The sequence below is a fragment of the Columba livia genome, chromosome Z (genome assembly GCF_036013475.1).
Source record: "Columba livia isolate bColLiv1 breed racing homer chromosome Z, bColLiv1.pat.W.v2, whole genome shotgun sequence".
Taxonomy (NCBI): Eukaryota; Metazoa; Chordata; class Aves; order Columbiformes; family Columbidae; genus Columba; species Columba livia.
In genome coordinates, this window is record NC_088642.1 from 1,708,593 (window position 1) to 1,725,705 (window position 17,113).

The window sequence follows — 17,113 nt, forward strand, 5'->3', positions numbered from 1 at the left end:
TGAATCTTGACCTTTTTTAATCAAAAACATACTCTGGTACAGAATTTCAGGAAAGTTAACTACAGTATATTATCCACAAACTAGGGCTAATGAAAAAACAGACCGGGGGGTGCGGGGAAGCTACAAAGGAACTACTGGGAATTCTGTTGACCGCTTATCAAAAGGCAATGGCTGAAAGAATAGCTTCACGCAAAAATAACCCCTCACGCGGCGGGTTTTTGGGTCACGGGGACCGAATCGCTACCGAATATCAGCCGAAAAAGCCATGGGAAAAGGTAGCGGAGAGCGAAAGCGGGAGGGGATTGGGGTGAAAGGCTTAAATGGTGTGAATTTAGGGGGGATTTGTTACTCACAAGGCACAACAGCAGCGCTAAGAAACCTCCGGGGGTTTTGTCCGCCGTCGTTTCGCCTCCCGATTGGTCTCGCTAATGAATTTTTCAAGGTGGAAACTGGAGATCAACAGGAGTGGGTGGAGATCATTGATTTAACGTGTAAATCTCTTCATCTCTCAAAAACAGCGTCCGTAACGATACCTGATATGCATCTTGTTTTATAGAGATGTTCAAGTAGGGAATGAAAGGATGTCTTAAAGTCCAAATCCCACTTCGAAGACGCATCTTTAACCGGTTAACGAAGCAACTGCACAACGCAGTTAAAAGGTCTAAACTCTAAAGCGCTTCCTCGTCAAGATTTAAGACGTCTCGGTCGCGACCATCGAGACATAAAAACCATTTGAAGGGTTCTGAGGAAAAAACCGAGTCCCGTCGGAATTATTTTCATGGAAAAACACCAAAATTGAGGCGGTTTTCCTGATCGAATTAAGGATTTGTCAAGCAAATTTTCACCTCCGTCTCTAGAGCGTCAACTTGAAACGTTAAAGTTTTAAGGTTAAAGCCGCCTAAACCTTCCGGCGCTAATCCCGGCCAAGTCCTCGAGCGCAGAGATTTGTGATTGCGTAATTATTTCATCGCAATAATTAAGACAGTTGAATTCACCCCATTTTGAGATGTTGAGGCGAAGAGACGCGATTCTGGGGATGGTTGAGCCGCAGTTTTATGACCTTATATATTTCAACGCAAGACTTTGAAAGGTTTCACGTGCCGGTGCTGAAGGCTTTTCCAATCCATTATGGCTTCTTGGTTCTGAAAGACCCCATTGCCGTTATTTCCTCCTCCCGTTCTGAACGTAGCGGGGCAAGATAAGCCCCTCGCAAAGTGAAATAGGGAGTAAAGCTCATGGATAACCCCTCAAATGAAGTTTGGTGTGATAAATCCATCACTCGGAGGGTTAAGATGCTTCCTAAAAGCCAAGACGCCTCGTATCCAGCAGGAAAAGTACGGGAGGTGGTTCAAAACGGAGAAGAACGTGCGCTCGGGCTTTTAGTTTCTTCCACCAAACGCCGTTTTCTGTCGGGGATGGAACCTCACGGAGCTTCTCCAAGGATCAGAATCCTCCACTTCCCAAGAAGTTTTGGATGAAATAGATTATTGGGAGAGAAAGGAAAAAGGTTTTGAAGTCGAGGCCTTGAGCTAACTCAACGTTCTTTTTGCAAACGTCAAGACGTCGCCACGTAAACTTGGCCAAAAGCTGCTGAATCAGCGTTTCCCGGCTTTTTCTTTCCGTGGGCTCAGTCCAGCTCTGCAAAGCTTAAGCCGGCGTCTCCGTTTAAGCTCCAGCTCCTGTTCTCTTTTTATAGGTTGAAAGCGAGACCCTCCGGACGTGGTTTAACCGGGCGAATCAGAACGATTGGAGTCTAAACCGCCGCCAATTCCATCCGCTGTTGGCTGCTGCCGCTCATCTTGCGAAGGAAAAGAATCCGCCGGCTTCAAGGTGCGGAATGACAGGAGAGAAGCGAATTGAATTTATAATAAAAATCAGGGTTTTCATCATTTTATTTCGACTATTAACTAGAGAGAAGCATACATATTGTATCTGTCATACAGTCAATACATTTGCGGGGTGGGTTGGTTTTGGTTTCCTACGGTAAATTGTCTATACAAAGTCATTGCCAATTGATACGGTCGTCGATGGCACAGGGCGGAAAATAACCACGAGGTATAAAAACAAGTTTGCCATCTTGCCCTGAGTGGAAATGGTGAACAGATAGAAAAACTGGATCTTAATCTCGATGTATTTCTCCATGATTATGGTTTATGCGAGTAAAAAGTCACGCCGTTATTTTTTGCTTTAAAATACCTGCCACGTTTTCACTCGAATAAAATCAGCGAAGTCAGCAGGAGTTACGAAAATACGTTCAAGCCGCTGGGCACGCGATCTATTAATTTCAGTGGTGATTTTGCAGACTGGGGGTTTCCCGTTCTCTTTAAATCGAGTGCCAGCACTGAAAAGCATCCGTTTCCTTTAGTGTTTTAAAACGCTTCTGTCTATATAAATAAAAATCTACGCTATCTTCTTCTCTTTTTAAAAACTAGTGAAGGGAAAGCCCCATTTTCCTCGAGATTTTGAAGCAACGTCTATCTCATCCCTCATTTTTTTGGCAGCTTCTACCTTTTAATCCGGCAAACAAATCATAGCAAGGTAGTCAACAAAACCAACAAGTCTTCCGTTAAGTCTTGTTCCCTAAAAAGAACGTCCCGAATCAGTTGGAATTTTCAAGTTGCTAAACGTTCCGAACTATGAGAAGGAATTTTTCAGGTATAAATATATATATAATATATATTCTGCGTACAAAAGGCTCCTGTGAGGCTTTATCGCCGAGATGCCATAATAGAGAAGGAAAGTTTCCAAGGGAACAACCCCGATACCATAAAGTCCCTCTAAGGCGTTTTACCTTTCACCTCAAGCCCTGAGCCACGTCTTCTGACAATTAAATTCCCCAAACAACCGGCAAACAAAACCCCATCCAAATTCTGCATGTTCAGTTTCTTTCTGCTAAGAGCAAGGCGGCAAACACATTTTTAAAACCTGTTTTCGATTTGGTTGGGTGGGTTTTTTTTTTTAAGGTTAAGCAGAACAGAAGTAAAATATATCTTGGGGTTATAAACAGAATCGTATTTTACAATCCGCCATCCTCAGGACGTCCCGCGGCGGGAGGGAGCTCAGTCTAAAGGCTGCGGGTCGGCGATGGGCATGGTGTGCAGAACCTCGTCCAGGAGCTGCAGCGCGCGGTGCAAGTGGATTTCGATCCAGCACGGCGTCTCTTTGATGCTCTGCCTCGGGTAATCGGGGCCCCAACCTTTGACGAAGCTCATCCTGAGGATGCACAAGCGGCGCAGGTCGTCGACGCCGATCCCGGCGGCGGCCGACAAACCTGAACGGGAGAGAGGTAGCGAGTCAGCTCCTTTTTAGCGTCGTTCCCGGTCGCTCGGCGTACAAACCGCACAGCCAAGGCCAATCCATGTTTCTAGGCCTCGTTTCATATTATCAATCTGCTTTTTGTTGGGTTCAATTTCCAATTTTCAATGGGTTTTTTTTTTGCAAAACACATTCTTAATCCTTTTTTTTACCCCAAATAAAATATTGCATTTTAACTCTGCAAAGATTTATTACTTTAGAACATAGTGTAGATTTAATATGGAAGAGCAGCTGGATGGCTGCGTAGTGGAAACAATATTAAAAGTAATCTAAATAAGCGAAGAGAAACATTCCATACAAATTATTCATTGCTTGAAGTGGTTCAAAACCATTCAAATACGCTGATTAAGCGATTTTTAATGATGAGTGTGATACAAATACATGGGAAAGTGATAGGACAAGGGGTAATGGGTTCAAACTGGAACACAGGAGGTTCCACTTAAATTTGAGAAGCAACTTGTTCCTGGTGAGGGTGGCAGAGCCTGGCCCAGGCTGCCCAGGGGGTTGTGGAGTCTCCTTCTGTGCAGACATTCCAACCCGCCTGGACACCTTCCTGTGTAACCTCATCTGGGTGTTCCTGCTCCATGGGGGGATTGCACTGGATGGGCTTTCCAGGTCCCTTCAACCCCTGACATTCTGGGATTTTGTGTGATAATTTAAAGGATCTCAAATTTAGCAACTAAGAAATAATTAAATAGATTAAAAAATATAGAACATCCTCACGCTCTCTTCTTCTTCAAGAATCTGAATATTAATTTTCCCTACATCTCATCAAGGACTTTGTCGCTCGGTTGTTTCGAGTCACGTTTTTACGAGCTCAGACCGTAATTTTTCAAGCTTGGCTCTAAGCAGTTTGGTGCCGTATAGAAATGTGGATGTGGGGGTGTTGTTATGAGGAAAAGCTGTTTAATTTTGCTTTCGGGTAAGGAAAAAGGAGCTGAAGTTGTTGTACTCACTAATGGCCGGGGCTATTCCACCTACTGATCCGGGGCCGGGGATGTTTCCGGCGACGGCGGCGGCTTGAGCGGCGGCGGCGGCCTGAGCGGTGGCCGCCTGCTGCTGCATCTGACGGTGGCATTGGCGTAAATCAAACACCTTTGTAAAAAAGAAATAGCAAACTATAGAGATTCACCGCCATCAGGGAAGGAGTTAAGTCCCATCGCTGAGAAGCTGGATCTGCTTCGACGTACACGCGGGGAAAAGCCAAATTTTCCCTGCCTAGTTTAATTTCTAACAAAAATAATCTATTAAAGGTCATTCTTAAAAACTGTTCGCCTATGATGTTACTGATGCCAGAACCTGGTTGAGCTGAGCGCCCTGTGTGGAACAACCACACGATCGAGGTCTGAAAGATGCCGCGGGTTGATAAAATCCCAACTTTATACTTAAAACAGGCATGGAAGCCAATAAGTCCTGCTTAACTTTGTCAGGCTTTGTTGTTTTGTACTGAAACGCATTAAGCTATTTCAAATAAATACTGATAGGCCTGAAGGCTTCAAGTTGGTGGTATTTTCTATTTCTGTGCTCTAATATAGTCGGGAACTCTGTTCTCATACTAAAAATCTCATACACAAACGCTGGGGTGAATAAAGAATTCGGTATCTATATGATACTTTCAGTTTAGAGTCACGTTTCAAGTTTAAATTAAAGTCACCTGAGGTGTCAAATTGAAAGCTTTTGATTGTTTGAAAGGATAATCGAAGTGATTTATTTCAGTGTCTCATAGCGTAATGTTGAGTTATGTTTTTACAAGCTTTTTGAACCAAATAGATGCTTTCCCCCCCCCCAAATTTTCATCTAGACCATCCAAACCCACCTTGATATAGGCGCTCGGGTAAATCTTGTGAACGGCGTCCCCGGGCGCGCGTCCGGCTTCTCTGTCCAGGTAGTAACTCTGCACGAAAACCGCGTGGTCGCTGAGGCATCTCACCCACACGTCGCCTTCTCCTTTGCACTCCAGCTGCACCCCTTTCCCTATGTGCAACCTGCAAAGATACCCAATTTAACGCACTTGTGTATATATACTATACATTTGAACTCTGCTAAAGAAATTCTATGCGATTCTCTGTCTCTCGGTCGTTTGCGATGGTTTAATTTGCGCTCTGCTCATGCAAAGACTTGAATCTGTAATAAGATGTAAAGATCTATAGGAAACACAGAATGCGACCATATTTGAGTAGCAATGACTGCGCTCGCTGACCAAACCATCTCAAATTCATTGTTTTCTTCCCAAGTGTAAAACCCTGCAAGTGTTTTAGTGCAGAAAGTCCCTCAAGTCGAAACGTGTGGTTTTTTGGATCACGTTACAGTAATTCAGCATTCTGCCCATCGTGATGAGACATTTCTGAGATGTGGCATCATTTTACTCCTTCTCCTTTCAAAGGAGGAAGAGAGGGAAGGAAGGGGGAAGGAGAAGGGGAAGGAAGGAAGGGGGAGAAGGAAGGAAGGAAGGAAGGAAGGAAGGGGGAGAAGGAGGAGGAAGGAAGGAAGGGGGAGAAGGAAGGAAGGAAGGAAGGAAGGAAGGGGAGGAGGAGGAGGAAGAAGAGGAGGAGGAGGAAGAAGAGGAGGAGGAGGAAGAAGAGGAGGAGGAGGAAGAAGAGGAGGAGGAGGAAGAAGAGGAGGAGGAGGAAGAAGAGGAGGAGGAGGAAGAAGAGGAGGAGGAGGAAGAAGAGGAGGAGGAGGAAGAAGAGGAGGAGGAGGAAGAAGAGGAGGAGGAGGAAGAAGAGGAGGAGGAGGGGGAGGAAGAAGAGGAGGAGGAGGGGGAGGAAGAAGAAGAGAAGGAGGGGGAGGAAGAAGAAGAGAAGGAGGGGGAGGAAGAAGAAGAGAAGGAGGGGGAGGAAGAAGAAGAGAAGGAGGGGGAGGAGGAAGAAGAGAAGGAGGGGGAGGAGGAAGAAGAGAAGGGGGAGGAAGAAGAAGAGAAGGAGGGGGAGGAGGAAGAAGAGAAGGAGGGGGAGGAGGAAGAAGAGAAGGAGGGGGAGGAGGAAGAAGAGAAGGAGGGGGAGGAAGAAGAAGAGAAGGAGGGGGAGGAGGAAGAAGAGAAGGAGGGGGAGGAAGAAGAAGAGAAGGAGGGGGAGGAAGAAGAAGAAGAGAAGGAGGAAGAAGAAGAAGAAGAAGAGAAGGAGGAAGAACAAGAAGAAGAAGAAGAGAAGGAGGAAGAAGAAGAGAAGGAGGGGGAGGAAGAAGAGGAGAAGGAGGGGGAGAAAGAAGAAGAGAAGGAGGGGGAGGAGGAAGAAGAGAAGGAGGGGGAGGAAGAAGAAGAGAAGGAGGGGGAGGAAGAAGAGAAGGAGGGGGAGGAAGAAGAGGAGAAGGAGGGGTAGGAAGAAGAAGAGAAGGAGGGGGAGGAGGAAGAAGAGAAGGAGGGGGAGGAAGAAGAAGAGAAGGAGGGGGAGGAGGAAGAAGAGAAGGAGGGGGAGGAGGAAGAAGAGAAGGAGGGGGAGGAGGAAGAAGAGAAGGAGGGGGAGGAGGAAGAAGAGAAGGAGGGGGAGGAGGAAGAAGAGAAGGAGGGGGAGGAGGAAGAAGAGAAGGAGGGGGAGGAGGAAGAAGAGAAGGAGGGGGAGGAGGAAGAAGAGAAGGAGGGGGAGGAAGAAGAAGAGAAGGAGGGGGAGGAAGAAGAAGAGAAGGAGGGGGAGGAAGAGGAGGAAGAAGAGGAAGAAGAAGAGAAAAAAGGAGTCGTTTCAGTTTTCTGCGCTTCCCCATCAAAGCTTTGCACACGAATGGAAATCCAACGAGCGCTCCATCAACCTTTAACAAATCTATATATTGCGGTTATTCTCACATCACTCCGGGTGCGGCGTGATGTACATAATGGCACGGGCTGCTAATTTCATCCTGGAAGCAACAAAAAGCAACACGCTATCACAAAGGTTTTTGTCGCGTAATTCACGTTTGGGATGCATTTATCTTCGGATAAACTGCGCTGCGGGTAATTCGGTTCAATAAATACACGAGGCTTGTTTCAAAAGGGAGAAAGCATGAAATATTATCGAACACGGCAGGTTTGGGGAGGTGCGCGATACCTTGCTCGCTCGATGGCTTCTGTTCGATGCACGTTGGAGAGCTGGCCCAGGCAAAAACGGTCCCCTCCGGACGGATCCACGTATCCATCCACGGTGACGATGGGACAGCTCGAAGGGACTTTAAACGTCTCCCCGACTTGCACGTCCATTTCGAAGTAGGCAATTGAACACCAGTATTCTGGAGCTGAAGAACAGATACAGGTAACAACAGGCTGGATGAGCCACTTCAGGCTCTCCCTGCTAAATGAATTATCTTTGTGGCGATGGTTTTACTACTCAGTGTTTGAGCCCAATTTACACAGAATCACAGAATGGACTGGGTTGGAAAAGATGATCAAATCCAGCCCCCTTGGTCCAACTCCAGTCCATTGACTAGATCATGGCACTAAGTGCCATGGCCAAGCTCAGTTTAAAAACCTCCAGGGCCGGTGAGTCCAGCACCTCCCTGGGCAGCCATTCCAATGCCTGACCACTCTCTCTGCAGAGAATTGCTTTCTAATCTCCAGCCTAAATTTAAGCCCATGCCCCCTTGTCCTATTGCTGACTGCCTGGGAGAAGAGACCAAGCCCCACCTGGCTAGAACTGCCCTTCAGGTAGTTCTAGAGAGTGCTGAGCTCAGCTCTAAGCCTCCTCTTCTCCAGACTAAACAAGCCCAGCTCCCTCAGCCTCTCCCCATAGGGCTTGTGTTCCAGTCCCTTCCCCAGTCTTGTTGCTCTTCTCTGCACCCGCTCCAGCACTTCAATCTCTTTCCTGAGCTGAGGGCCCAGAACTGAACACAACACTCCAGGTGTGGCCTCCCCAATGCAGAGCACAGGGGAAGGATCACTGCCCTTGTCCTGCTGACCACGCTGGTTTGGATCCAGGACAGGATCCCATTGGCCTTCTTGGCCACCTGGGCACACTGGTGGCTCCTGTTGAGCTTCCTGTCCATGAGTCCCCCCAGGTCCCTTTCTGCCTGACTGCTCTCCAGCCACTCTGTGCCCAGCCTGGAGCGCTGCAGGGGTTGTTGTGGCCAAAGGGCAGCACCCGCCACTTGGCCTTGTTGAACTTCATCCCATTGGAATGGGCCCATTTTTCCAGTCTCTCCAGACCCCTCTGCAGAGCCCTCCTGCCTTCCAGCAGCTCCACACTCCCTCCCAACTTGGTGTCAAATCTGCTGATGATGGCCTCAATCCCCTCATCTAAATCATCAATAAAGATGTTAAACAGGACTGGACCCAACCCTGACCCCTGGGGACACCACCAGTGCCTGGCCGCCAGCTGGATGCAGCCCCATTAAATTCGGTTTGCGGAGAGCATCGCTATTTCAAACCAGTTTTGAATGGCAACGATTTATCTGTAAATGGTTCCTCTCCTTTTAAATATATACTCACAAATTTCAGAGGACTCGATCCCAAAAGAATCAGATTCAAACCAGACAGTTTGCAATTCCCACAATATTCCGCGTCCAGGTTGTACTCACCAGGATGATTTGATATAGGAGGCTGGAATGCAAGTTCATTGTGAACCGGCCCTTGAAAAAGAAAACATAGCATTTCTTGTACGCAAAGAAGGTTTTTATATTCTGAATCAACTTGGTTTTCTGCAAATGGAATAGTTACTATGGGATTGCAAAGCTTTAAAAGCAAAAGGAAACGCCGGATTTGTTACATATAGTAACACATATATAAAATATATGTGGTAGCGCTATAGCTATCTGAATTTCTCATTTCTGATCCCTGATTTCCGACCCCTAATTTCCGACCTCTAATTTCCAATCCCTAATTTCCGACCTCTCATCTCTTTATCCCTGATTTCTGATCCCTGACCCCTAATTTCCAGCCTCTAATTTCCGACCCCTAATTTCCGAGCCCTAATTTGCCCCCTAATTTCCAATACCTAATTTGACCCAATTTCCACTCCCTAATTTCTGACCCCTCGTTTCCAAACTCTGATTTCTGACCCCTCATTTCCTGATCCATGATTTCTGACCCCGATTTCCGACCCCTGATTTCCGATCCCTAATTTGACCCCAATTTCCAGTTCCTAATTTCCAACACCTAATATCTGATCCCTAATTTTTGACCCCTAATCTTTTTATCCCTGATTTCTGATCCCTGACCCCTAATTTCCGACCCCTAATTTGACCCCAAGTTCTGATCCCTAATTTCCGACTCCTAATTTCTTGATCCCTGTTTTCTGATCCCTGACCCCTAATTTCCCCCCCCCGATTTCTTTATCCCTGATTTCCCACTTCTCACTTCTTTATCCCTGATTTATGACCCCTGACCCCTAATTTCCGATCCCTAATTTGACCAGATTTCCAACCCCTCATCTCTTTATCCTCAATTTCTGATCCCTGACCCCAATTTCCAACCTTTAACTTCCGATCCCCGATTCCCAATCCCTAATTTGACCCCTAATTTCCAATTCCTGATTTCCGACCTCTAATTTCCAACCCCTAATTTGACCCCTGATTTCCGATTCCTAATTTCCGACCCCTAATTTCTGATCTCTAATTTCCGACCTCTCATTTCTTGATCCCCGATTTCCCACCTCTCATCTCTTGATCCCTAATTTCCGACCCCTGATCTCTTGATCCCTAATTTCCAACCCCTCATTTCTTGATCCCTAATTTCTAACCTCTCATTTCTTGATCCCTAATTTCTAACCTCTCATTTCTTGATCCCTAATTTCTGATCCCTAATTTCCCACCTCTGGTCTCTAATTTCTGACCCCTAATTTCCAATCTCTGCTGCTGTAACGGAGAAGAGTCCACCAACCACTTCTACTTAACTCTCCGAACACACTTCACATCAAAACGCTGGTTCTGTATTGAAATTAGAGAGTTTGAGGGTACAGAACGACCCAAAACGAGCCCCGAGCGTTGAATAAACATGCAAATGGGTGCTACTCACAATAATGTCCAGGGTGCATGGGCGGGTGATGCTGCAGATGGCCGTTCTGGTGGTGAGGTATGGTCGGCGTATACGCTGCCGTCCGACTTCCAGTCCAAGTCGTAGTACTGTCTGAAAATCAAAAAGAGCGCTTGGTTTGTTTTTAAGGAGTTATTCCCCATCTCGTTTCTAATCCTCTATTTCTCCTGCACGTTCGGGAGCTGGTTTTAGAGAGCTAAGAAGATGGCATGTATGGATATATATATATATATACTCACTGTGGTGGTAAGTGGCTGGCTGAGCCGTAAAGCCATTCTGCTGAGCTCCCGGCTGTAAGAGTCCATCACTATGGCTACCTGTCAATATACCTGGTAAAGAAACAAACTACCTATTCATGAACGTTCCAAAATGGGCGATTAAGAAGAGCTCGGCGCTACCGGGGAGGAAAATAAACCCAACTAAGGGCGCTGCAATATATAGTCACCCTGAATAGTTTAAGAGAAGGATGCAGGGAACTCTGTCCATCAACCACTTCACATCTCGTTTCTCAGTGGGAAAAACGTCACAGGTTGTATTAAATATGAACCCAAACAGGCCAACAATTGGCTTATTTTGTTGGGTTTCCCCCCCCTGAAATACATATTTCAAAAATCATCTAAGCTTTGAAGTAAAACTACAAATATTTCAGGACAGGTTGTAAGAATTTGATTCGAAAAGGCTTCAGCTCAGCCATTAACACTCAGCAGTTTCACTCAAACCGGTCTGAATTTAGAACTTTAAATGGAAAACTTGAACTAAAACCTAAGATTAAGTTGTTTGTTTCATGTCTTGGCTCCAAAAATTATAGCAAGGATGAGAAAAAGTTACTAAGTGTTGTGCAAAGCCAATGTGATTAAACTGCCTTGTCCTTTTTTTCCCCATTGGAGACAAATACAGACGTTGTACCTCAGTTTTAGCGACAATTAAAGACACCACCATAATTCAAATTTGATAACATCAAATCCATTATATTAACGCATTTTTAATATTAAAGTGATTACGTGAAACCTCGCCAAACTTCATGCTTTCCCTGTTTCCTATGTGTAAATGTTTGGAGGGAAGCGGGAGGTTTGACGTCGCAAACTCTTCCACTTGTAGCAAATACCCCTAGAAAAGGCAATTTTCAACGCAGCACCCCTATGGACTCATTAAAATATTAATTAGGGCTGTCGCTTTGATAGGACAGTGGGTCATCCAGTCTCTCAATACTTATAGTTGTAATAAAAGAATACAATTCTTCACTCCTACAGCAATTATTCAAATCATAGCCATGATGTTAACGATTACGAGATCGCATCGTATCAACGCGGCAACACCGCGGCGCCAACGCGAGTGACGCGTGGGTAAAAACCACCCGTTATCTTGGAGATTTGGCCGTTTTCGGCGTATTATTTGGGAAAATATGTGTGAATCTTACTTGTCGAAGCCACGGGAATGTTGGGGAAGTTGGTGGTGCTGGTGGTACTGGCCTCGGTGGGCGCCAGCATGGCCGGGGTGCTGTACGGCTCCGTGGACGCCCGGTTGCTGGGCGGGTGCTGGATGGTTTGGACCGAATGGCCTTCGGCCGAGGACAACGACGGCTGCCCCTCGTAGTCGTGAACGTATTCGTCTTTCACCAACATGCTCGACGGAGCTGCGAAGGAGCAAACGGGTCAACACGCAAAGCAAATCTATACTTGATTTTCCATATAATCATCACTAAATTCTAAAGAAACATTTTGAGGCAACGGGGTGGTAGAAACAACAAGTTAAAGCTTTGTTGAGTTGTCTGGGGGTTTATGTCATTTTTGCTTGAATATTTCTAATCAAAACACCGGGTTACCCAAATTTCCTCCTCTATGAACATCAATTGCAATGAAAATAGGACACACAAGGGGAGCTGAAGCTTCTATTAAATAATTATTTATCAATATATGCTTCTCATACGCTGCTGAGCTGGTTTTCCAAAAGACAAATTCAATTCCATCTGCTCTCTATTCCCCTTCCCAAGGAATAAAATCCGTGCGTCCTGAGAGTTTAACACCATTTGTGCCCATAAAAATGCAACAATAAATAGAATTACTCACCAGAACTCTGTAGTGTCAGCCCTGAGAGATCTTGAAAGAGAAGAAAAAGAGGGTGTGGATGGTTATATACATGGAGATCTTTAACAAATCTGAACATTAAGTTTATAAGCTTCTATAAATTAGACTCTACATATTATACCCCCCTCCATCACAACACAAGTCCCAACGCTAAATTACTCCTAGGATACACATTCACGGTAAGAAATGTGCGCAAAGCCAACAAAAAGGCTTCAACATAAGCCACAAACCGTTCTTTCCAATCTGGAATAAAGGTAAAAATATCATTCCATTCAGACAAACAAGAGCACATTTATAATTAGACCATTAAAGCGAATGTTTCTAATTTAGGCCTGTATGTTCTACACCCCAAAAGACAATCATTGTATAGTTTATTCGCACTTGAAATGGAGAGGCTACTTACCGATGCCAGGCGATACTACGCGCTCGTAATGGTAAGGGTTTACACAGACACTGTCACATTTTAAGTCAAAAGCGTACTGACAATATTTAACATGCTTGAGTTCATTTTTATGAAGATCAGGCCACCTCCAAAGACGAGCGTAAATCACATGGGGGAATCCCTTGCGACCGGCCACCTACAAAGTCAAGACAGAAAAGTCGATTGGGAAATATTTCCCTTTATTTGGGAGAGGACAAACATCAACATCATCTTTCATGAGGACATAACAAGATGGATGGATGAGCAGAGCGGTGGACATGGTCTAATCTGACTTGAGTGAGGCATTTGACACAGTGTCCCACAGCATCCTCAGCGCTGAACTGAGGGAGTGCGGTCTGGATGAGCGGGGAGTGAGGTGGAGTGTGACCTGGCTGAAGGGAAGAAGCCAGAGAGTCGTGGTCAATGGGCAGAGTCCAGTTGAGGCCTGGATCTAGTGCAGTGCCTCAGGGGCAGTGCTGGGGCCGGGATTGTTCAAGATATTCATCAGTGATTTGGCCGAGGGAATAGAGTGACTGTCAGCAAGTTTGCTGGTGACACCAAGCTGGGAGGAGTGGTGACACGCCAGAGGCTGTGCTGCCATCAGAGACCTGGACAGGCTGGAGAGTTGGGCGGGAAAATGTAATGAAATAGAACAAGGGCAAGTGTAGAGTCTTGAATCTGGGCAGAACAACCCCAGGTTCCAGTGTAAGTTGGGGAATGAGCTATTAGAGAGCAGCGTAGGGGAAAGGGACCTGGGGGTGCTGGGGACAGCAGGGTGACCATGAGCCAGCACTGGGCCCTTGTGGCCAGGAACCAATGGTACCTGGGGTGGGTTAGAAGGGGGTGGTCAGTAGGTCCGAGAGGTTCTCCTGCCCCTCTGCTCTGCCCTGGGGAGACCACACCTGGAATCTTGTGTCCAGCTGTGGCCCCTCAGTTCCAGCAGGACAGGGAACTGCTGCAGAGAGTCCAGCGCAGCCACCAAGATGCTGGAGGGAGTGGAGCATCTCCCGTGTGAGGAAAGGCTGAGGGAGCTGGGGCTCTGGAGCTGGACAAGAGGACACCGAGGGGGGACTCATTCCTGGGGATCAAGATGGAAAGGGGGAGTGTCAAGAGGATGGAGCCAGGCTCTTCTCGGTGACAACCAGTGACAGGACAAGGGGCAATGGGTTCAAACTGGAACACAAGAGGTTCCACTTAAATCTGAGAAGAAACTTGTTCCTGGTGAGGGTGGCAGAGCCTGGCCCAGGCTGCCCAGGGGGTTGTGGAGTCTCCTTCTGTGCAGACATTCCAACCCGCCTGGACACCTTCCTGTGTAACCTCATCTGGGTGTTCCTGCTCCATGGGGGGATTGCACTGCATGAGCTTGCCAGGGCCCTTCAACCCCCGACATTCTGGGATTCTCTCCATCATCAAAACAGGAAAAAATAAAAGTAAAGCTGGTGGACAGCTACTCTTCCTCAACACTCCAGAATGGAGGAAAACATCTGGTTTTTGCTTGTACTAACCTGAAGCCTCCCGTCTAGCGTTCTCTGGATCGTCACGCACTTGCTGGGATGAGCTCCGTTCGTGGTTATGGCCGTAATCAAAGAATCCAACTCATCTTTTTTCTCCTTCAGCTTCTTCACTAAACTCTCGATGGCGCGTTTGGCGAACGTTTCGCTCTCCCCACCTTGGCGATGGCACATCAAGCTGTGAACGATGCTCAGACAAGCGTCATTACTTGTTGGCGTGTTAGTAATAGACATATTGTCCATTTGTCACAGCTTTTTTCGTTTAATTTTCCTTTCAGATCAACCGTCGGGTTTGGGGGCTGTTCTGATTTTCAAGCCGATGAACGAGAGATGATCCAAGTGAAGTGTTAGATGGGAAAACCTAGGAGGAAAAAAGAGCTACATTAGAATTTCTTTAGTAACAAATCACGTTTCTCTGTGGCTTTTGGCTTATTTTTCAAGCTACGTACAGGATATTAAAAAGCACATGAAGACATATTAAAGTCAGTAAAAAAGTGTCTCAAACAGAACTGCCTTAATTACACTAAATTTAAGATAAGGAATAAGTCCGAAGATATTTGGCCTTTAAACTCCACTTGGGAAGAACCTGCAGCAGTTTCTGGTCATGAATTTATTCTTCTTGAATATCCTTTGGAAGTTAATTCACAAATTAGAAGAGCTTGATTGATTCTGAACGAGCTACTTAATTACTACACTTTACATTTTCTGAATAAGATTAAAATAGAAGCCTTTCTATTTCTAGAAACCACCATGGCATTCTCAGCAATGTAAATAAAATATATAAAGGAAAACACTAACCTAAAAGTTCAAGATCATTTTACCTAGTTATTTAAGTCTCTCCTTTTGCGCTTCAACTCATTAAACCTCTTTGAAAAGTCAAGCTTAACCTGCCACTCATTCTCTATGGCAACCTGCATAGATCCACCAGCTAAACCAGAATAAATATCCTTTCCCTTAAATATAAACCAGCATCCCGGACAGATGGGCACAAGTCATCATAAATAATAATAATAATAATAATAAAGTTTTAGCCAAAAGAGCTTGAAATAAAGAGATGAATGATAAATTTCCTCGCTGACTTTGAACGGAGGAAGATGGAGCGAATAAATCCTTATTTAAGCGGGACGATCTTCCGAAATGTCGACTCACCCGGCGCTCCATAGGAGCTTCTGACCGCTCAGCACTTTCCAAAGCCGGGCCGCTTGTTTTTAGGGTTTTGAATATCGAAGCGCGTGGCCGCTTTACAAGTCCCCTCTAGAGAAATCCTCTATTTAATCGCGCCATTTTAATCCCCCAAAAAGCGAGTAGATCAGTAGTTACCACCCTGGTGTGTATCAACAGATGCCACGACGTGTTTCTCCTTTGGATAGTTTACAGACTATTTTTTAAGTTCCTCCAAATTGATTTTCTCACCAAATCGCTCCGCTGATCACACATTCAAGAGGTGCCTTCGCACCTTCTTACTCTGTCGCTTTCACGTATGCGAATAAAAGCAAAACACAACCTTAACGCGACGTATTTTTCCGGCTTCCGGCCACGGAGCACTAGATGTTCCGCAAAACAACCGTCTGCTTGCGTGATTTCATGTTTATTTGATGTATGAAACCATACATTCGTTCCTTAGCACGTCCCACGCTCATCCCGCGCTTGGATATACAGTGGGATAGGTAGAGCCAAGTATATTGAGCAAAAATATCCCTCTCGGCAGGAATTTCATGGAAACGGCAACGGGTGAGAGCGTTTTGGGGGAAAAAGAGGCAAAAAAGAGACCGAGAACACGAGACAAGCAGCAAGAGATAAGAGTGAAGCTCTTGGCTTCGCCTGCCAAGGAATAAGATATTTACCTCCCTTTTGCTACAATATGGTGCAAGCAGAACAAAGAGGACAAGCTCAACTAATATTCTAACAAAGTTATAGAGAATTACCTCGTTATGGTATAGAAAGAAATGGATTGCAACTAAGAAGCATTAAGAGGTGTTAAAAAACAAGCCAACGAGTGTTCTGTGATAGTTTAAGTACTGTAACAAGAATAAGATCCTCTGAAAAGGAGAGAAATCTGAAAGACGAGATTGCCAAGTAATTAAAACCACCTTTAACGACATGGAGTGAACATGTCACTATCTCCAAGAACGGATAAGTAACCAGGAGCTGAAATTCTTCTTCCGAGACCAACGTAGACTTGAACAAATACCACGTACGACCCACTTCTGTCCCTGAAGGGTGACGGATCTTTTCAGCCCGCGTGATGAAATTCCAACCACGGAGCAGCTGTCTGAAACGACAAACGCGACGCTGGTGCCACATGCCTGGTTTTCACGGCTGCCGGAAATTACCTGAACAATAGAAATAGATTGTGGAAGGTCTCTCGTGAGGCCTTAGAGTTGCTGAGGTGTGTTTGAGTTTGAAAACCTTCAGCAAGAAGTAGGCAAAGACATAGAGACGTCGGCAGAGATACATGAGCCGTTTGAAGGTACAAACAAGAGGTTTAGGAAGAGAAAAGATGGGTTTTAGATTAGAAAAAAACACACGGAGTTGATTTCCTTGCTTATACAAAGGTATTATTACAGAAACTCAACCAAGACATGAGGGCTGCAAGGTGTCGCAGCCATTTAGCCAAGCGAATTTGGGAACTTTGGGGAGAACGATCAACCCCGAACGAGCAAATGAAATAAAACGCTTACACGGATAAACCATGGATGGAGCTGGAAACGAACGACTAACCCAAAGGAATATGATCGGAGGAATCCGACAGCTCGGGCAAGACGGTTAATCCAGCGCGACGCTGCTGTGATACCCTACCCTGTTCATTTCCAGTGGGGTTGAAGCCAATCGCAGCTGCGGAGGGCTCAAA

The 17,113-nt window shown here is 45.8% G+C and overlaps 1 protein-coding gene across 5 annotated transcripts in view; it reads right to left on the reverse strand.

Annotated features, from left to right (window-relative positions):
• Positions 1 to 17,113, reverse strand: part of LOC102095020 (mothers against decapentaplegic homolog 4) — a 27,266-nt gene continuing 10,153 nt past the window's right edge. For 2 of the 5 annotated variants that reach the window (XM_021288298.2, XM_065046809.1), the window contains exons 2-12: positions 14,257 to 14,623; positions 12,734 to 12,908; positions 12,313 to 12,342; positions 11,664 to 11,879; positions 10,486 to 10,575; positions 10,229 to 10,339; positions 8,794 to 8,844; positions 7,332 to 7,515; positions 5,132 to 5,300; positions 4,272 to 4,410; positions 1,875 to 3,271 (exon numbers count right to left, since the gene is read on the reverse strand). In XM_021288298.2, the coding sequence (XP_021143973.2) occupies positions 3,060 to 3,271; positions 4,272 to 4,410; positions 5,132 to 5,300; positions 7,332 to 7,515; positions 8,794 to 8,844; positions 10,229 to 10,339; positions 10,486 to 10,575; positions 11,664 to 11,879; positions 12,313 to 12,342; positions 12,734 to 12,908; positions 14,257 to 14,505 (1,626 nt within the window). In that variant the 5' untranslated portion in view covers positions 14,506 to 14,623 and the 3' untranslated portion in view covers positions 1,875 to 3,059. Of the gene's footprint in view, positions 1,824 to 1,874; positions 3,272 to 4,271; positions 4,411 to 5,131; positions 5,301 to 7,331; positions 7,516 to 8,793; positions 8,845 to 10,228; positions 10,340 to 10,485; positions 10,576 to 11,663; positions 11,880 to 12,312; positions 12,343 to 12,733; positions 12,909 to 14,256; positions 14,624 to 16,352; positions 16,495 to 17,113 lie in introns of those variants that run through there. The other 3 variants (XM_065046811.1, XM_065046810.1, XM_065046812.1) reach the window with 3 other exon arrangements.